Source organism: Vanessa atalanta, chromosome 27, assembly GCF_905147765.1.
Source record: "Vanessa atalanta chromosome 27, ilVanAtal1.2, whole genome shotgun sequence".
NCBI lineage: Eukaryota > Metazoa > Arthropoda > Insecta > Lepidoptera > Nymphalidae > Vanessa > Vanessa atalanta.
In genome coordinates, this window is record NC_061897.1 from 901,386 (window position 1) to 923,843 (window position 22,458).

At 38.5% G+C, this 22,458-nt stretch overlaps 1 protein-coding gene across 1 annotated transcript; it reads right to left on the reverse strand.

Moving 5' to 3' along the window:
• Positions 1 to 292: 292 nt before the first annotated feature.
• LOC125074243 (cysteine dioxygenase 1) lies at positions 293 to 22,193 on the reverse strand. The gene is made up of 7 exons (XM_047685521.1): positions 22,035 to 22,193; positions 9,787 to 9,885; positions 8,296 to 8,445; positions 3,777 to 3,923; positions 2,505 to 2,770; positions 1,940 to 2,109; positions 293 to 1,628 (listed from the first exon to the last, which is right to left on the reverse strand). Exons 2-7 carry the CDS (start codon positions 9,876 to 9,878, stop codon positions 1,593 to 1,595), a joined length of 861 nt encoding a protein of 286 aa, XP_047541477.1. The 5' UTR covers positions 9,879 to 9,885; positions 22,035 to 22,193; the 3' UTR covers positions 293 to 1,592.
• Positions 22,194 to 22,458: the final 265 nt, after the last annotated feature.

A 22,458-nucleotide genomic window follows, 5' to 3' on the forward strand; every position in this document is an offset into this window, starting at 1 on the left:
ACCTTCCATAGACAATGGCGCAGTAAAAAATATTAACCATTCCTCTCATCGCCAATGCACTGCCAACCTTGACAACTAAGATGCTGTTTCTTAACCGGAACACAATACAAATACTAAGCATTGCTGTTTGGCGGTAGAATATCTTATGACTGGATGGTACCCACCCAGCTGGGCTTGCACAAAGCCCTACCACCATAAAGGTTGTTTGTTAAGGATTATGTGTGATACGATCAGAGATAAAGATAACACATAACTTAAAAAAAAACAAACGAATGACGAAATAAAAAAAAACTCTCATATTATAATATATATTTAATATCTTAATAACAAACGTAGATAATATGATAGATATAATTATAAAATAAATGGTGCACCTGATCCACGTTTAATGTAACTCTTTCAGTCCCATGGGTCACAGTTTGATGTTATAAACTTTCTTAAAAAAAATTCATCTAAAATTATTTTAAATCAGATCGATAGATATTGAGTTAAGTGCGTTCAAACAGACAAACAATCTTCAGCTTTATTTTATTAGTATGTATATATAACTTATTTTTGAAGTCTAATCTAAAAAAACATTTAAAACAATTTATTAAAATAATTATTACCTAATGAGCAATGATATTTAACTACTATTTATGTAGTCCAGTTTTAAATATATATCGTTTTAATTTCTTCGATTTGTATATGTCGTAATCTGTATCGAAACAACAGTGCTATTCTGAAAGAACTAATTTCGATCGTTGTGAAATGTCAAAGCCCCGTTAATAGGATAATTTTATACGTCAAAATTGCCTTTAAATATTATAATTATCACATAATTTACTGAAAACATTCTTGGGGTCTCTCAAGGATCTATTCTTGGGCCGTTTTTCTTTCTCATATGCATAAATGACTCCCCTATATTTTAAATGACAAGCACAAGGTAGTATTATGTACTGATAAAACTTCTTTGATTTTCATTATAAATATACATCGATTAATATATCTAGCAAATAGTACATTGGTTTAGTAACTTACTTTTACATAGTAAAAAGACGAAATGTATAAAATTTATTATTATAATGTTACAAACTCAAACCAATAGTTTGGATAAGCGTTAAAACTTTGTGAATCTACAATTTTCTTGTCGCAACTTCATATATAGGCGTGACGTTAAGCTATTACCCAAAGCAGAACGCATTGGAACTCATCCAATGCGTTCAGCTTTGGGGAAATGAAGCCGATATAAATACGACTTTTGTGTTGCAGAAAAATCAGCTCATTTCAAACATATATAAATACAGAAATCCCACTGAAATAAATATCTTCTGAATATAAAAAATATCTTCTGCCGGTTCATCTCAGGTCTTAAGTGCTTCTTTCCGAAACAGTAGTAGATCATTGACAACAATTGTTACCAATGCAATTACACTTATCAAAATAAATACTTCTTAACACATTGAATAAGCATTTGGACTTTGACTCGACTTTTTTTCCATCGTATTTCGAAGTGAGTTCGGAGTTCGTTCTTCCAGAATAGCTCTATTGTACACATAACATATCTACTTGAAACATTTTTAACAAATATTAAATCACCACGGATCGACCATTCACTCTTGGCTGTCAGCGGGATTTGCCTCTATGACCTGTAAAGACGAAAAATAAAACATTTATAGAATACACAGAGTATTACTCAATAAGCAAAAAAAATCGTATTAAAATTTTATAATCAAGTCATAAGGCCCTAAGGTTGTCCCTTGGCCCTCCAACAGACGGAGAGAGTAATGATAGTTTTTAGCAGATATTCTAGAGAGTCCCACAAAAACCCTTTATAGCACAGGGACACAAAAAAACAAACCAATGTATCTAAAATAAATTTGAGGTACACATTTTAAATACGTCAAGGCGAATTCTTTTCATGAACAAAATTATATTCAAAGTTAATAATTGTACATACCCTTCTTATTTTCTTTCCATACATCGACCAGAAAGTAACATTGACATTCGTTGCTTTCCCCGTACGAGAATCGAACACCCTACAACTGTCGAAGGGAGGGCAGTACAGATGTAAAGATACGGCGCCATCCACGTGTGATGGATTCTCCATCCGGTGGAGGCCGAGGGCATCTGAAATTTATGAATGAATACATTTATTAATATAAATGAATGCCAAATAAAGTTTTCTGTGCTTAATTTTCGAATTCTGTGAATTAATCGTGAGGCAACCTGCATCTGTCGTATGAAATTCTGCCGAATATTTATTACCACAGTAATGTACGGTTCAAGTTATTTTTATTAAAAACTAACGAATCGCCCTGGCTTCGCACGGGTTCTATTTATTAATAAAGAAAATGTTGTTATATAAATATAATTTTTTACCCTATAGCAGGTATTTTGTAGCTTTGCACCAGTTCTAATAATTGGTGTATTTATTCCGAAGATTACTTCCTACATACAAACAAACAAATATTACCTATATATAATATTAATATAGACAATCTAATTACAAATAATATACAAACCATTTATATAACAAACATCGTCAACTTCCAAACGTGTTCGACCGATTTCAACCATACTATTAGTATCGTAGTCGCCATTTTCTGAACCGCCATTTTCATTTTCTTGACAGTTATTTTGGCGGTAATTGGGACAGGTCTCGTCACAATTTATATCTAATTTTGCTAAATTTTCATTTATATCATTACTTTCAGAGCAACAGCGTCTCGAATGTCTCTTTTTGATCCTTTTTATCACTTCCGGTTCGATGTTTTTCGGCCAGTCGTATCTGAAAAAAATATGTTATTGTTTATGACAGACATTTTAAACGTCATGTTAAAAAAAAAAACATTGATAAATTAAGACTTAGGTAGTGACTATTACTGCTTAAGATTATATACAGTAACTTCTGAGTTACTTGACAGTTATTCTTGATAAAATCTTTTACGAACAGAAATTATTTTTTTTTAATTTAATGTAATATTATGAAATTTTAATTAAATTTTAATGAGTCTTAATTAAAAAAAAAAAAGTTTTTTTTTACTTATAGATGAGGCAAAAATCGTTAAGATACTGCCGCTCAAATACAATAAGATTATTTTAATAACAAACAACTCACCATGTTTTTTATTTATAACAAATCTATGTTAAGTCTCGCCGACCCAATTAACACAATCAATTCCAAGTATCGCCATTAAATTAAAGTTAGCATAGCATATTATTTTAGGTAATTTCCAATATTTGTTTAATGATTTTTTTTACATTAGCAGCCTGTAATTTTCGCACTGCTGGGTTAAGGCCTCCTCTGCCTTTGAGGAGAAGGTTTTGAACATATCCCCCCACGCTGCTCTAATGTGGTTTGATGGAATACACATGTGGCAGAGTTTCTTTGAAATTAGACACATGCAGGTCTCGTCACAATGTTTTCCTTCACCGCCGAGCACGACACGAATTATGAACACAAATTAAGCACATGAAAATTCAGTGGTGGCTGCCTGGGTTTGAAACCGAAATCATCGGTTAAGATGCACTGGGCCGTCTGGGCTCATATTGTAATTATGCTCCTTAATTTAAACTATTGTTATATACGTAAATAAACATTTACATATATTTTTATGTAATAACACGAACACGAGAGTAATAACATCTTTGTTCCCAAGGTTGGTTGCGCATTGGCGACGTAAGGAATGGTTAATGTTTCTTACAGCGCCATTGTCTATGGACGGTGGTGACTATTTATCACCTACCTTTACCATAAAAAAAACATAACTTCAAAAGAACATATGTCTTCTTACCTAACTTCTTCCAGGTTACCGCTGAGCAGTTTCATAAAACAGTGAGAATCCGCGTGATCGTGTATAGCGGACGCGTGGCCGGGGCCCCAGCATAATATCATTATATTGAACGCTCCATTCCCAGCATCGACGAGATTACGAGTGTATCTGTAAAGTGAGATGAGGTATTAACATCCTATTTGGTATTAATTAAATATACCTAAATGGGATCAGACGACGATCTGATTAGTCATCACATCCCCCCCCCCACAGCACCGCTTCATATATATGTGATTTAATAACATGTAGCATAATATAGTTTTCTATAGAATTTGTATGAATAATTAATTTCTTTTCAGATTTTAACGTAAAGTTGTGTGTGTTGGGATCCCCCCACGCCATGATGCCAGGGATTAACCTACGCGCAGTTTGTTATCAATTTCAAGGAGGTCGTTATAACGCCAAGTTTCCGACTCCGCAAAGTCAATAAATCCTTCTCGGGGCAAGGTTCTTATAATAAAATTCTGCAGACATTTTTAACTCTGCCGTTTCAAAAATTCATTGGTAAAAAATACATTGGTAAAGAAGGCATATTATTCGATACAAGATTTAGATTTAGTGTCTCAATTGCGTTGGGAGAAGATACGATAGAATTATTTTTAAAAATAATAAATTTGTTAAAATTTACTTGGTTTTATTTATTATTACATACATAATTAAAACAAGAAAGATCTTAACCCCTCAAATCCGCGTGATCCGCGGGCTTGATGCGGAATTGGATTTTCTAGTTTAGGCACTTGAGCCCAATATTGTTTTTTTAAGTAGAGATGTTTAAATATAAAAAAAAACCAACTAACTATGGACTTCTACTAAATTAACAGCTTTTTCATGCCCTTTTATGGGTTTGAACCCTGAACCTTGACATCTCCAGCCTGATAACAACAACTGATAACATAAGTATAGTCAATATTTGTTATAGTTGTATCGTTTTCGGAAATATCCGAACGAGATCACAACACACATTTAAATAGTTAGGGAGACTGGCAAATAGACGACCTCATGGTAAATGATCACCACTACCCATATTGCCACTGTAAGAAATATTAACAATTCCATACTAAACGCGCCGTCCCTTATAAACTAAGATGTTTTATCTCTTGTGTCTGTAATAGCACTCAATCTTGAAACCGGAACACAATAATAATAAGTATTGCCGTTTGATGGTAGAATCTTATATATTAACCGTGTAAGCCGATTTTTGTCTCAGTATATACGGGGCGATAGCTGCAAAACGGTTATGGTCCCATTTTGAAGAGCTCCAGCCATAGATGTGCAGAAAATTAAAGAGGATTCTTGATTGTATTTTACTAAATTGTCACGAATTAAGGAAGAATTTCTTTTAAAAAAAGTAACAGGCCCATTAAAGAGCAGCGCTATGGATGTATAAGAAAAAAAATGAAAAACTTAAACAAAACTTAAAAAAAAGACTGAACTGAACCTAAAAATTAAAAATTTCATTCAGACGAGGTTTCATCAATTTTGTCTCCAAATTTAGATGACTGACATTTAGTTTACAACTAAATTCCTGACAACTCTTTTGAATAAACACAAAGTTGCGCGGGAGACCCGCTAGTATACAATAAATGGGTCTTAAACTCTAAATGATAAAAAGTTAAAAAAAAACAATTGACATCAATTGGAATAAAATACACAGCTGTTGCTCGTGGCTTCGCTTGCCTTTTAAGGCTTGATCGTCAGCAGATAGAAGCCTTTCATGGAATTCTTGGTTCGTACAGATTTTCGTCGAATACTACAGACAGACAGAGTTACTTTCGCATTTATAATATTATCATAAACTGTATATATACATATGGGGTATGAAGCTCGTATGAACTACTGAACGTAATGGTTGACTATGACTAATCAACGGAAAGTTAAATAATTTTTGAAATTCCACGGTAATCATCGCGTTTCTCATAAAATACCGAGAAAAGCATGGTGGTAACGTATCTATTATTAATACGCACATTATAAATAGGCGCTAAATATTTGCACATGACAATGTTTTGACGAAATTCTCGAAGATAAGATTAAATTATAGTTCGTGGACTCGTGGACGTATGACGCATTTGTCTCGTTTTTTTGTTTTTTCTTGATAAAAATACTCTTCCGTACTTTAAACTAATGGCGTAACTAAGATTATTTTTCGCTGGAAATACGCATTTACGCCTTTTCCCCAACATGAAGAAGATATAAGTGATCTTACTGCCGGGTAGGATATGACTCCACTTCAACTGATGGTGGTAGTGGAGTCCAAATGCGAAGACAGTGCAGTCACGAAGAATAAACTACACTAGCCCTGCTCGCCATGCCGGACGCAAGGTGCCTCATCACTCCTCGTTTGAAGGAACCCAGGTTATAAGAAGGAAACACGTGTGGTGGTAGAGAAGTCCATTTTATGGCGATGCGACAAAGAAATCATGCATATTTTCTTATGTCGACTATCCTAACCGGAAAAAAGTATTTTTATGATTTTTCTTCTACCTATATATTCAACCTTCTTGTTTTAAATCAAAATCAAAATATACTTTATTTAAGTAGGCTTTATAAGAACTTTTGAAACGTCATTTAACAAACTATATTGAGTGAACTCAGTAGTTACTCTTTTTAAACATTTAAAACACATGAAATACGTAAAACTAAGGTTTGTTTATCCTTTTTCCTATTTCCATTGGAATAGGCTATAGAGCCTCAATGTACGCACGCGAAGTCGGGTAAGATAGCTAGTAAATAATAAAACTGAGATCGCTACAGACATCATAACAAAACAACAAAAAAAATCATTTAAAACGTTTACAAATTGTTGTCAATACGGGTCAACCATCGACCAATCAGTCAAACAATAAAATTATCTAGAATGTTCCATACGTTATATATTAAATACAGATATGAATAATCGTCGTATGTTTTTAAATTATTATTTCATGATAAAGAGTTATTACTATAAATGCGAAGGTAACTCTGTCTATCTGTTGCCATTTCTCGGTCGAACCACTTGGCCGAATTTAATGAAATTTGGTATCGACCTTGAACCCCAAGGAGTGCTGACGAGCAAATCTAACACACGAGTGAAACCGCAGGCGAAAACTTGTATTTCTATATAAGAAACCGATTTAAGTTTCGACATTTATATAACAAAAGTATTGACTGTCGACTATATAAATTATATTTCTAGAAGTTTTTAACGTTGCGTATGATTGATACAAGAAACTAAACTACGAATATGAACATTTTAATGGACAATTATTTAACAACGTGCTCAGAGAGCAACGTCACGGTAACATGCGAAAGAGATCCTGTAGCGCCCGCCGAAAAGACTGAGAGGGTACCGCCGGTTTTTTTGTAGGTATTCTGGGCATCAGCGAGTCCTCCAACTTCACGTGGGGGAAACGCGTAATGCGTTTTTCCAGTGAGAAAAAAAGGTTCAGTAAACACAGTATACTTTTTTAAAAAGAACATTATGGAATATCTCTGTATTTTTATGTTGTTTAAACTCGGTAGACAGAATTGCAATCGTTAAAAGGAGTCAGCGACCTGTGGAACTAAGATGTTATGTCCCTTGTATAGTAACACTTCACCCCTCAAACTGGATCGCGATAAAACTCATTATTGTTATATAATACGTGATACCTACTCTTACACAAATCTCCAAGTCCAAGTATCCAAGTGTATCCTCTATTCCAACCATAAGAGAAGAAAAGTCAAATAAGCAACATTTGACAGCAAATTGACGCGATATCATTGGTCGAGAGCGTGTTTAAACTCTGACATTCACTATGGTTTTGGAAAAAAATGGCGTTTTAAACGTCGACAATACTGTTATCGGAATTTCGGAAGTAAAATTAAAGTGGAATTATAAATAAAGGTTAATTATAAACTCTTAGTAGTGTACAATATAGCTGAGTTATTAGCAAATCGCATGAAATCCGTAAATCTAAGGTTTGTTTATCTTTTTTCCTACTTCCATTGGTATAGGCTATATGTACAAATTCATGAGGACGTTCTGGTGGCATGTCACGACAAAGGATCGTATAAAAAAACCTCCACAATATAAATATATGTATATACGTTCACGTTAAATCATCTATCTTAAACCTTTTCATATATAACATTTTAGGTTAGCAACGTATATTAAAAACAAATTTAGTGATAAAGTTATCTCATAAAAAAAAAAACAAGAATTGATTTAAGTGATGTACATTGTTATTGTTTATAACCAAGCGATGTCGATAGTGATGCAATATTAACTTTCTGACAGCAACCTTCTTGACCCGAGTATCGGGAGGTCTTCTGTCCATATATCGATACGAAACTGCTCGGCTCGATTCATTTGTAATTTCAAAACAATTGCACATTTGCCAGGCTGAACCGATTTAGATGAAATTTTGTATGAAGGCAGCAGAAGTCACGGACAAAAACTACTTATATAAAAAAAAAAAACAAAAGTTAATTGTCGAAAAATTAAATTTTATTAACTTACCGGAAACGATCGAACTTTGCGTACTTCCTCCAGTGCTTCGGATTAGACTTATAACCAGACATCAAGTTCTGCACCTCCTGTATATTGACGTGATCCTGGGAGAACACCCTGTGTAACTCGGAGACGAGGTTTTCCAAGCCATCGATTTCTCTATAAAATGAAAGGAAAACTATTATTTTGTTTCTGTGTCATAAATCATTTTAAATTTATGTAATCTATGCTAAAATTAATTTATCCGTTTAGGAGATATGACGACACAGGCAGATACACAAAAAGATAAACAAAAGTTAAGCTAATAGCATAGCATAACACATATTTGCAATGTTCGCAGCCCGAGGCTCGGCACGTAATCAAATAGGCTTGTGTCAGTGCAAACACACTTGGTCCACTATGATACATTGGATGTAGGGATTTGTGCAAACCCGTCCGAGGTACTGGATTCATCAGACATTCCACTGTCAAACAGCAATATTTAGTGTTTGATCTCGTTTGAAGGGACAGGGACATAACATCTTAGTTCCCAAGGTGTGAGTCTGTCTTGGTATGGGCATGTTATGCGGAGGAATGAGGACCATGTTATGAGAAAGGTTTTGAGTGTGGATGTGGATGGATATAGAGGTAGGGGACGACCCAAGAAACGATGGATGGATTGTGTGAAAGACGATATGGTTAGAAAGAATGTTACTTGTGAGATGACGTCTGACAGAGAAGTATGGAAGAAGAAGACATGCTGCGCCGACCCCAAGTAAAATTGGGATAAGGGCAGGAGGATGATGGATTCCCAAGTTGTGAGGATGGGGGGTTCATAAGCATTTGGGCCTAACTTCTGGTGGTTCATTTGTAAGTCCTGCTAACTATTATAAATAAATAAATCCAAGCAGCCGACAAGTTAGCAATGAGAATGATCCACCATCATCATAATACATACATACTTAAATAAATAAATATTGGACAACATCACATACATTACCCTGATCCCAATGTAAGAAGCTAAAGCACTTGTGTTATGGAAAATCAGAAGTAACGATGGTACCGTAAACACCCAGACCCAAGGCAACATAGAAAACTAATGGACTTTTTATACATCGCCTCGGCCGGGAATCGAACCCGGGACCTCGGAGACCCATGAAAACCGGTGTAAACACTACTCGACCACGGAAATACTTACACCTCTATTAACAATTTCATCCAGGTCTAAAATAGACCCGATCAAAATATTTAAAAAAAATAATGATTTTCTAGTCGATAAAATATATCCGCAAAACTCGTCTAATCGAGATATTTCGATAATAAATCCATGAAATTCAATGACATGACAGTTCAACGGGCGGCCATGTTTGACGTTTACGGGTGCGTTCAGAAAGTGTGTTCAAAATAATAATTTCGTGCAGTTAGTATACACATATACTAATCTTATCTATTTTAAAAAAGCGATTACGGGTTTTCATCTTGAAAATATATAATATTATTAAAAAATGACGTAATTTATACCGTCCGATTTTCAGAGGTCGTTCTACGGAGAGCTGCTCTATGTCCGTGCACTCGGACACTCGATGTTTACAATTAGCGCTCTCAACCTCCATATTATATCTGAAACAAGCAAATTAATACTAAACAATACATAAATATATACTAATAAATGGAGACATGTAGACATTTTTAACTTTGCCGTTTCATACATTCAAATCATTTGTAAAAAATACATTGGTAAAGAAGGCATATTATTCGATACAAGATAGATGATAAAAAAGCGTACAGTTAATGCTTGTTGACTTCCAGGCAGGAGACATGACATACATATATAATTGTATTTAACTAACATGACTGTATTTTTAGATGTTGAAAAAGAGTAACTACTGAGTTTCTTGCCGGTTCTTCTCGATAGAATCTACATACCGAACCGGTGGTAGCTTTACTTGAAATAGTTTGTTAAATGACGATTCAAAAGTGCTTGTAAAAGCCTACTCGAATAAAGTATATTTTGATTTCTGATTTTTGATCTTAGATGTGTTTGTATCGTCTGATAAATACTGTGAATCTAATGGCCATAGAATATAGTAAAATGCAGCGCGTTTTGGAGGCTTTAGTATAGAACTAGTTGTTACTTGCAGTTACGCTCGCGTTTTAGGATTCCGTCGTCATGTGTCATAGGGAGGACCCCTTGGAGTTCAAGCTCTCTTCATATAAAATGTCATCAAACTCGGTTAAGTGGTTTGGTCTTGAAAGTGTAACAGACAGAGTTACTTTCACATTTATAATAAATATACATATAATAAAATTTTAGAGTGTGTTTGTAATATTAAAATAACCGCTTTTTACTAAATGCATATGTACATATATCAAAATAACATTCTTTACAATTTTTGTCCGTCTGTCTGTTCCGGCTAATCTCTGGAATGGCTGGACCGATTTAGACGGAAATTTCACTGGCAGATAGACAAATACTGTCCAGTACCGGGCACAACTCTCGCGTTGCCGTCACGTTGGGTTCCTCCCACCCAGGGTTGGAGCGTAAGTTTAGGGGGACCTGGGCTAACACTACTTAGGGGCCCACCTAAGACATATCTGAACGCAGAACGTAATTGAATGAATTTGATTAATTGCAGCACTCGCAATGCTGCAAACCATACGAACTGTTTAATTTAATAAATTTATGGATTCTTTCGCACTATCGTCTATTTTTGACTTTGACTTGACTTAGCTGGGGCCCCCTTGAATCCACAATTTGGCCTGAAGCCCAAAAAGCCATATGGTAGATCCGGCCCTGCTCCCACAAACGGCTTAATATCACAAAAGCTGCCTAATACAAAACTAAAAAGTATAGTAAAATCAGCGAACTGAACTTTTTAAATTCAAACGCGCACGAAGTCAAAGTAAGTTAATATATAAAGTAATAAATGCGTTAGTAACTCCATCTGTTTCTCTGTTGTTCTTTAACCAAACCACTGAACCAAATTTGATGTAATCTGGCATGAACTCTAAGAAAGGACATAGGCAATTTTTTTAGCCGTAACTCCTATCGACCAACTCCCAAAACGCAAGCGAAGCTGCGTTTGGCAACTATATTGGATAAGTAATTTCACTCCACAGTTTCGCTCGTTTTAGATTTCGACTATTGTCGTGACATGCGTGACTGTCATGCTCTCGTGTATAAAGAGAAGAAAGATTACAACAATATTTAATTCTGTAAAATGTATACAGTTAAATTTAAATTCATTTTAAAGAAAAACTAGGGTTTTTTTCGGGACTAGTTGAAACAAAGTTGCTCTAAATAAGAGACATAACAAAATAAGTTGTTATTAAAACTCCGTGTTAAATCAACAAAAGAAAAACTTTAATAATTTTATATGAAATCGTATACAATGGAAAGAGACAGAGAGAAAAAGGTTTTTGCTCACGTCACGATATCTGCCAGTTCACTGCCAGTGCACAGATCACATAGAGAATGATGATACCTAAATAACATAATTGCTTGGTGTTAACATTACATATATACATAAATATACCTAGTTTTATATCATCTATACATAAAATAGAGTAACTACTGAGTTTCTCGATTCTTCTCGATAGAATCAACATTTTGTAACGGCGGTAGTGTGATATTATTTATTGAATTAACGATTTAAAAGTGCTTGTAAGAGTCGGCTTAAATTAAGTTTAATTTACATTTGATTTTGAATTGATATTGATTGATTCCCATTAACGTTGTAACATATAAAGATATATTATATATTATATTTTCAGGAAGATTTTGCAGAGCAGTAATCGAAATTTGAACTAAATATTTAAGAGATACATGATCTTACTTGTTTCGTACATTACATCAAACCGGAACACAAAAATACTAAGTTAGATTAAGTAAGGTTTGGTACATACCCAGACGCGCTTGCAAACACCACCAAGCAAAAATAGAGTATTTATAAATGTATTTATTTTAATCAATAGATTAATGTATCCCCCCCCCCCCCCATCTTAAACACAAGAAGCACCCTTTTTTTTTTTTTTTTTTTTTCTCGCTGGAAAAACGCGTTACGCGCTTCCCCCACGTGATGGAAGGTGGGGGGGTGTGTGGGACTCCCCGGAGCCCTGGACGCCGAGTGCGCCCAGGTACGCCGGGTTTACCCACTAAAAAACCAGCGGTACCCTCTCCGTCTTTCGGCGGGCGCCACGGGATCGCTTGCGCATGCTACCGTGACGCCCTGACGGTCGGCCCGCCTATGCGGGCCTCCAACACCTAGGGGGGGTTCTCGGGGTACTGAGACCCCCCCTAGTCCCCGCGACGCCTATTGAGGCGGGGGGAGAAGGTGCGCGTAGCGCTTCTTCCTCCTCCCCGGTCGTCTTCGGCGGAGCGGGTCTGCAGCGGCATCCTCTTCCCGCTCCCGCTCCGCGGCTTCCTTCTGCGACATCACGTTTTCGCAGAAGGAGCGCATCTCCGACCAACACGTCTCACTACCGAGCATTTCGTTGACGATGCTCGGCAGCGAGAGGTCTCCGCCCATAGTCGCCGCAAGGGTGTGCCTCTGGGGCCCCCACGCAGCACACTCACTCAGGGTGTGGTGCGCCGTGTCGACTGGCGCACCACACTCATGGCAGGAGGGTGACACCTCCCGCCGCGCTATCCCGTGCAGGTACTTACCGAAGCATCCGTGCCCGGTAAGTACCTGCGTCATCCTGAAGGTGAGTGTGCCCTTCTTCCTCTCGACCCAGCGACTCAAGTGGGGCCGGATCGCCTCCACTGTCGCCAGGCCCGCCGTGGGTGACCCCAGATCCTCCTGCCATCGGGCGATCAGGGCTCGCTGGGCTAGAGCCCTGATCCGCCCGACCTCCGCCGACCCTGGACGGTCGCCGCGGTTCCTCGCCTCGACCCGGAACCGGTACACTTCCGCGAGCACCTCCGCCTGGAGCTCCCAGGGCGGATCGCCCGCGAGAAGTGTCGCCGCAGCCCACGACACCGTACGGTACCCTCTGATGCCTCTCACCGCTATGACCCTCTGCGGCTTACGCAGCAGGGCCCGGTTGTCAGCGGTGAGGGCGTCGACCCAGATCGGGGCACCGTACAGCGCCATCGACCTCACTACGCCGGAATATAGACGCCGGCATAGCGATCCCGGCCCCCCCACATTCGGAAGGAGGCGGCCGAGAGCGGCGGCGGCGTTGATGAGCCTCGGGCCGAGATGGACAAAATGCTGCCCGAAGCTCCATCGACCGTCCAGGATGAGGCCCAGATACTTCATCTGGGCCTGCACCTTGATCACCGTCCCCCGGACGGTGATACTCGCCCCTCGTGGGGGTCCTTGCCGTGGACCGTGGAACAGGAGGGCCTCCGTTTTGGATATGGAGACCCTCAAGCCCAGCATTCCCATACGGTCCACGGTGAGAGCCGTTCCGACCTCGGCGAGGCGTGCCGCCTCCCGAAAGTCCCGCCCAGTCGCCGTGACGAGGGTGTCGTCAGCGTAGCACAACACCCCCATCCCGGGAAGGACGGGAGCTCGCAGGAGCCAGTCGAAACCGACGTTCCACAGGATTGGGCCGAGAACCGACCCCTGTGGAACGCCGCAGCCCACCCGACGCCGGACCAACCTCCCATCGACCCCCGCCCAGAGGACCTCCCTGTCCTGGAGGTACGCCTCCAGCAGCCTCCTGAGATAGGTCGGCACCCCATGGTATCGGAGTGCCTCCCGTATCGTCTCGAAAGGGAGACTGTTGAAGGCGTTCGCCACGTCGAGCGACACCGCCAGGACGACTTGACCCCGGGCCACCGCTTCCGTCGTCCGAGTCTTCAGGGCGTCCAGGGCGTCGACCGTCGACCGGCCCGCCCTGAACCCGTACTGAGCCTCTGAGAGACCCGGACCGACTTCTTCGAGGTGCTGAACGAGACGGGCTGCGAGGACCTTCTCGAAGAGTTTGCCCGTCTCGTTCAGCAGCACTATTGGCCTGTATGCCGAAGGGGAGTCCATCGGCCGACCTTCCTTCGGCAACAGGACCAACTTTCCTTCCTTCCAAGGCTTCGGAAACTGCCCGCTGCACAGGCACTCGTCGAACAGCTCCCGAAGCCTTGCACCCAGGAATTCCAGGGCGTCGCACAGAACACGCCCTGGAACCCCGTCCGGACCCGGCGCCGTATTCTTGGCCCTCAAGCGGCCGAGGGCCATCTCCATCTCCCGCTCCGTGATCAGTGGTGGAGCCACTGCGTCTTCGATCACGGAGTGGGGGGCCATCTGCGGAGGGACATGCTCGCCTGGATGGGGAAAGAGTTCCCCGACCAGGCGCAGGAGGAGTCTCGGTGGCAGCGTCTCAGTCACGGGGGCGCCTTGGGTGCGGAACTTTCCGCGTACGCCGCGGTACGGGCGCCCCCACGGGTCTCGATTGAGACCCGCCAGAAGCTCCTCCCTGGCCTTCTCCTTGGCCTTGCTTATCGCCAGCTGCAGATCTTTTTTCAACTGGCGATAAGCGTCCAGCATCTGTCCCTCCAGGTCCGTGTCGAGGCCGTTGCGCCTTCGACAGCGGACGTAGGCCCTCCGCGCCCGGCAGCACGTCGCCCGAAGGTCGGCGATTTCGGGCGACCACCAATAGACGTGCCGGCGCGGAACCCTGCGCCGGGTCCGAGGCATGGCCGCATCGCAGACCTCCTTGAGCGAACTGCGCATGCGGCCCGCCAGCTCCTCTGCGCTGGCGCCCTCCGTCCTCCCTGCGGAACCCCACCGCTGCACGATGGCGGCCTCCTTGACCAGCTCTCGATCGACCTGGCCGAGAGACCACCTCGGCAGCGTAGTCGGCACCCTCTGGGGTTCCGCCGGAAACACAAGAAGCACCCGGATAAACTAGCGAATTTAATAAAAGATTTCTATAGTCCAATTTCGATGGTCCAAGACTTGGACATCTTTGGAAAGCGTCTCTAAGCACATTGAAGTGCATCCGGGTCAGTCGGGTCTGAATATAACCTTCATAATGTCAATTTATTCTCGTTTTTTATTAAACGATCGATCACGTGTAGATTTGCAATTTTAATTAATTCATTTACAAATCATATTTATTTGTGTTTTAATATTTAAAATATTTGTTTTGATTAAAATTATAATAAACTCAGGTTATAATATAATCTCTTTGAGCGAAATGAAATTTTTTTAAAAAATCCTTAATTAAAGTTTGTCTTTAACAGGATATTACAAAATTAGTGACTTCTTAAACGATAATACACTTTGGCAATGAACCGATCGCCTTCAGGCCGTTTCAAAAATAAATATGGCAAATTACATTGTAAATACATTTGTTAAAAGAAATACAATAGTCCCAATCTTGGTGGTAGGGCTTTGTGCAAGCCTGTCTGAGTAGGTACCACCGAGTGGGTGGAACAGGATCAGATATTTTAACGCCAAACAGTAGGACTCAGTATTATTATGTTGCGGTTCGAAAGATGATTACATTAGCAGCCTGTAAATTTCCCACTGCTGGGCTAAGGCATCCTCCCCCTTTGAGGAGAAGGTTTGGAGCATATTCCACGAGTTCTAACCACTGGGCCTTCTCGCCTCTAGGCTCTGAAAGGTGATTAAGCCAGTGTAACTATAAGTACAAGAGACATAACCATCTTAGTTCCCAAGGTTGGTAGCGCATTGGCGATGGAAGGAATGGTTAATATTTCTTTATGGTATGGGTATGGGTATCTATCACATTCCATCAATTGGCCGGTTTACCCGTTTTCTACATATGCTATAAAAAACAACAGTTAAATACGTTGAGAATAATATCACTAGTAACGATGGATATATTAAAAAGAATCTTTAAAATACGGGCCCTTTGTGCACTAATATCGAAAACTTGCGTGATATTAAGTAAATAGCAAAGAAAAAGTTTAGTAAAAGTTGTGCAAACACTTGTATGTTTTGTTTGTAACTTAAGTGATATCCACAGTCGCGGAACTATCGTTGAGCTACACATGCGTTACACCAGGCCCCATGAGGCCCTTAAGAGCAGCATTTTAAAAATAAATCAATTTTAAGACTTTTAAGATAATTTTAGGATACTAACAGTATTTAAAACGGGATATTTACCATGTTTTTTATTTTTATTTGTTGGAGCTCGATATTTCGACATTATCTACGAATGTCTTGTTCACGAGACTGACGTTTGCGGGTAGATGTTGACGGCATTAGAAGTGTCCATATCGGACTACCTCCTTTCTCGTACGTTTGCTGCGTAAACACTGATTACCACTACCACTGTCACTTTCACCCTTACTATATGTTTTATTTGCACTCGAAACTCGATCCCATGTTTTACAAACGAAAATCACCGTATCGATTCGCGAAAAAAAAAATTTAGGATATTTTATATTCTATAAGACGTTTTAAATACTTTAAAGTACATACTTTTAGAATATTTAATTTAAAGAAAATATTAAATATTCGTGGATTTCGTGCACTGGCATGTAGATTTTGGAAATTAGATCTCTTTTCAGTCCCTTGTGCCTGTAGTTACACTGGTTCACTCGCCCTTCAAACTGGAATACACCCTTCAAACAGAAGACGGCGGTCGTGCGTTTTCACACGGTCGGATCCGATCAGTTAGTTTTAGTTCAGTCTTGGTGCGCGATGGAAGGCAACGATGCAGGGTTGTATTTAAGGAGAAGTATTCATTATAGGGATTAATCATACATATTTCGTGCAACATTTTAATTCTTTACTTTTTAATTCATATTCCTTAAATATTTTTTTTGACACCCGATATTAAAGCACCAGATCATCATTTTGCACGAGTACAGGAGTCGAAATTATGTTTAAGAGCTATTTTGTGAAGACCAAGGGGTAGGAAAGAGGCAAATCAGTGCCGTCTCGGCAGGTTCGACACTATATCCGATCTGGACGTTTAGAGGCCTCTTCGCAGTGGTAAAAACCCTGATTTGTTCTTCTTATCCAAACCGTTTAAATGTGATAAGTTTTATATAAATTGTACTACCGCCTTGGTGAAGACGGACCCTAAATTCCAAGGCAGCTTTGGATTCATTAAAAGATAAGTAGAAACTTTTTTTATGACTTCGGGAGGCCAGTGCGATAATGGGCAACCTCATGTTAAGTGGATACCACTTGATATTAGCGCCATTTGTCATTCCTTACATAATCAATACCTCACCAATCTTGGTAACTAAGATGTCTCTTGTGCCTGTACTTACGCTGGCAACTCAACCTTCGAACCGGAACACGGCAATAAGTATTGCTGCTTGGCATAATATATGATGAGTGAGCTCCTACCCAGCCGAGATGGCCTAGTGGTTAGAACGCGTGCATCTTAACCGATGATTTCGGGTTCAAACCCAGGCAGGCACCACTGAATTTTCATGTGCTTAATTTGTGTTTATAATGCATCTCGTGCTCGGCGGTGAAAGAAAACATGAGGAAACCTGCATGTGTCTAATTTCAACGAAATTCTGCCACATGTGTATTCCTCCAACCCGCATTGGAGCAGCGTGGTGGAATATCTTCCAAACTTTCCCCTCAAAGAGAGAGGAGGCCTTAGCCCAGCAGTGGGAATTTTACAGGCTGCTAATATAAAAAAATGTAATGAGTACCTACCAAGATGGGCTTGCATAAAGCCCTACCACCAAACAAGTCTGTCAGTATTACATATTATAAATAATATAGCCTCGCTACTTCCGATTCCTTGATCATTTAAGGCCTTTGACCAGCAATCAAATGTTCTTGTGAACCTTCCATTACGGGTTAGAGTTTAATAATTCAGATAAGAAAATCACCCGGATAATTTAATGTAAATACGTCTATCTCGAAGATACGACGTCACTGTTGCGGTAGGCTTTATCGTATGCGAAAAAGAAAACTAAAAAAATACAAAATATTTTATTTGTAACCATCGGGACTTTACCTTTACCTAAGTTCAGCTTTTGACGAGAAAATTTAGATCAAGTAGTTTTTTAAGTACGTAGTCGGAGGGGCAAGTAAATTGTCAACACCGCCCATAAACAATGGCGCTGTAGGAAAAAATAATCATTCCTTACATCACCCATGCTTCACCGACCTCGGAAACTAGGATGTTATGTTTCTTGCGCCTTTAGACACACTGACATACCCTTCGCAACAGAACACAATAATATTGCGGTATTTTGGTGGTGGACTATGGGTTTCAGACGATATTGCGCAAAGCCTCACCAAGTTAGAAGTTAATAAGACCGCGGAACTCTAAAATTTAGAAAGGATATCATGAATGCGGCTATTTCCGTCATACGCAATGTATCATTACTGCGGAATCATTATAACATACTATTTATGGCAGTATGTTGCGAGTGAATAGACACATATATACTGCAGATATATATTATCTTTGACCTAACATTAATTAAGTTCAAGTTAATATAACCATTTATTGTAACTCTGTGAAACTTGGGTCAAAAATTCTGCTGGTTAGATATAAATGTTGCAAATTTAAGTGTCATGGAGTTTTACGGTGTCCTCACACAACGCTAAGCTGATGATAAAAAAGCGTGGAGTTAATGCTTTTTGACTTCCAGGCAGGAGACATAACATACATATATAATTGTATTTAACTAACACGACTGTATTTTTATATGTTGTAAAAGAGTAACTACTGAGTTCCTTGCCGGTTCTTCTCGGTAGCATCTACATTCCGAACCGGTGGTAGCTTTACTTTAAATAGTTTGTTAAATGACGATTCAAAAGTGCTTGTAAAAGCCTACTTGAATAAAGTTTATTTTGTTTTGATTTGATTTGAAAATTGTAAAAGAACGCTTGTGTTGAAAAGGTTATTTTACAATTAGTGAGTTCATGGCTTGTAGTACGCCTTGGGAATGAAACGAACTCCGGATTATTTCTTTTCGATATTGAATAGAATTATTTAAATAACCCAAAAATTACGCTGAGTCTCTTTTGCAGGTTTTTCTCAGGTAAGGGTATTTTTTCTCCGAACCGGTGGTAATGTTAAATGTTACAATCAATAAGTAAGTGAATTAATATTTAATAAGGAAATCTGAATGAACTTAAATAATATGTATATTAATATATAACATAAACAGAAATTCAACACATCATTCATAGTCGCTCGTCCGGATTTCAATCTGGTATATTTGATTACGATTCCCGTGTTCCAACCATTGGCCTATCTCACGTTATGTCGTCTAAGATATATAACACTATATAAGCATTATATAAGTAAACTAGCGACCCGCCCCGGCTTCGCACGGGTGCAATGTGGGTAATCCCTAAGAGATAGACATATACCATCGCGGACTTTTTTGAAGACCGTTTTAAGGTGTACAATACTGAAGTACATTATTTTGATCTATCTCGTAGGGTTCAGCCAACGTTTACAATGTAAGCGAAAAAAATGTATAAATTTACGACATCACATTAGAAACTTTTAAAATTATCAGTGTTACTTAACTATATTGTCTATGTATTATATACAAAAACCTTCCTCTCGAATCACTCTATCTATTTCAAAAAACCGCATCAAACTCCCTTGTGTAGTTTTAAAGATTTAAGCATACAAAGGGACATAGGGACAGAAAAAGCGACTTTGTTTTATACTATGTAAAGAAGATAAGTAAAAGATTCGGACATATATCACGATAGTCGCCCTTAGTTCAATCGAAAAATAAATAATTTTATTTGTGCTCATTTCTAATTTTATGGAATATTTTATTGGTTTTATTAATTATTATTTAATATATAATAGTAGTATAATAGAGCCGAGATGGCCCAGTGGTTAGAACGCGTGCATCTTAACCGATGATTTCGTGTTCAAACCCAGGCAAGCACCAATGAATTTTCATGTGCTTAATTTGTGTTTATAATTCATCTTATCGGCGGTGAAGGAAAACATCGTGAGGAAACCTGCATGTGTCTAATTTCAACGAGATTCTGCCACATGTGTATTCCACTAATCCGCATTGGAGCAGCGTGGTTGAATATGCTCCAAACCTTCTCCTCAAAGGGAGAGGAGGCCTTTAGCCCAGCAGGTGGAAAATTTACAGGCTGCTAATGCTAATGCTAAAAAATATAATATAACTTCTTATCTCTAATGATTGCTTATATTTATTTTATATTTTTAATACGTATTGTGCAATAAGATAGTGCGCGGTGAGACTACCTATAAGTAGTAGACATTTTGTATAGATAATTTTGAAATGTATTCATTTTTTTTATATTGATGATACATTGTATCCACTGCGGGTTGCCATAATGAAAATAAATAAATTACGCATTTTGTTCCAATATATATATATATGTATAGTTAAGGTGTGGTGGACGGATAATAGGGGATCTGATGGATAGTATCCTGCCTGCTCATTTAAAATTTTCAATGTATTTTTTCTTATAAATAACGAAAGGCTGTTTTCTTGCGTTTATTTTTTATTAATTTTAAAAATCTTTCTTCTGACACTTCATAAAACATTTTATTTCACTCAATTTTTTTTTTTTTTTCATTCAAGTCTACCTGAATATTTTGAAATAACGCCCATAGACATCGGCGCTGTAAGAAATAAACATTGGAAACTAAGATGATGTGTCTCTTGTGCCTGTAGTCACTCTGACTCAATTAACCTTCAAAAGATAAACGACAATACTGAGCATTGTTGTTTAGCGGTAGATATCTGATGAATGGACGGTTACTACCCAGACGGGCTTGAAGAAAACTCTACCATTATTTTTTTCTTTACATTTTCGTTTTTTTATATGTATTTTGTATTCATTAAAACATACTTGTATTGATGCTTGATGTACAACCTAAAATATATGAAATAACGAAGAATGTCGCGTCCTTTTTTAACTCCATACGCGAGAAAAAGACAGCGATAGTTTTAGTTATATATTAAATTTTATGTGGTTTCCGAAAGAATCCCTGTCAATAGTTAGATAATCTTTGATCTAAATAGATATCAACGTCAAAATATTATTCTCAATACGAGTACACAATCGTCGTTTCACAATAAAATTTTAAGCTAGCAATCCGCACCGGTTTCGCTTGAATGCGAATTATTAAAATATAAATATAATTTACAAAACATTACAAAACGCGAAAGCAACTCTGTCTGACTGTCCGTCTGTTGCTCTTTCAAGGTCAAACCACTGAACCGAACTCAATAAACAATTCCTAAAACGAGAGCAAAGCCACGAGCGAGAACTAGTGTTTATGAATAAAACTTACGTTGTATGCTAAACGGTCGTTTTGATTAGTCAAGACGTTTAACGCAACGAACTGACTTTTTAATTTGTAATGTTAGTTAGTGTTCCGTACAATAAACAGAGATGGAATTCATCTCACGTATGTGTAACAATCGTTCATAGATACGTAATAAAAGTAGGGTATTTAAGGTCAAACGTTATCATAAAACGAAATGTCAAAGATGGTCTGTAAGTTTCTAAAATATTCGCTAAATAAAATTTATGAAAGCAACAAGCAATCGCAGAGCGAAAATATATGTCGTCTACTATATATGTACTGTGAGAAATAATTATGTTTAAACATTTTCAATGACAATCAACATTTTAATTTTTTTAGGCAAAGGAATATCTTTTTCGTTCCAGTAATTTTATATCAACGTAATAAATTTTAGAATTAATTAATTTTAACGATGAATATATTATCGCGAATGTTCGTTGATCTGTTTGCAGTTGATATTTATTACGCGAATTGAACATGAACGCCGATATTAACACTATAAAAAACCTGTTTCAAAGGTTCTTGCATCCATTGCATTAAATAATACTCACCGGCGAACTTTCTCGACACGTACAAGCACGACCACCAACAATGTATTACTATTTTAGATAAACGAACTCTTTAAACACAAACTATGTACACGGTAACTTGGATCCTTGCTGGAATACTTAAAAAAAAAAACGAAAGGCCTATCTTGGCGCGCTGTTAAATGTCAAATGACAGTTATTTTCCCGCGCAATTACTTTTATTTTACGATACATCCGTAAACTGTAGTCGATAGAAAGGGATAGCGATAACTTTTTTTATCATAGAATAAGAGAAAACTAGAAATGACACTAAAATATTTATCCTAAAAAAACGATTCGACGAATAGATTTCTTTACCTGTATTTTTTTCCTTTACGTAATAAAAAAAATTAAAAAAAAACATATTACCGCAGGTAACTTAACTTTGTCTTTAATAAATACAACATTT

Coding starts and splice junctions, on each gene's coding strand:
- LOC125074243 (XM_047685521.1), bottom strand. CDS start 9,878: ATGGAGGTTGAGAGCGCTAATTGTAAACATCGAGTGTCCGAGTGCACG. Junction 8,446..9,786: donor CGACCTCTGAAAATCGGACG/GTATAAATTACG, acceptor TTCATTTTATAG/AGAAATCGATGGCTTGGAAA. Junction 3,924..8,295: donor GCAAAGTTCGATCGTTTCCG/GTAAGTTAATAA, acceptor CTCACTTTACAG/ATACACTCGTAATCTCGTCG.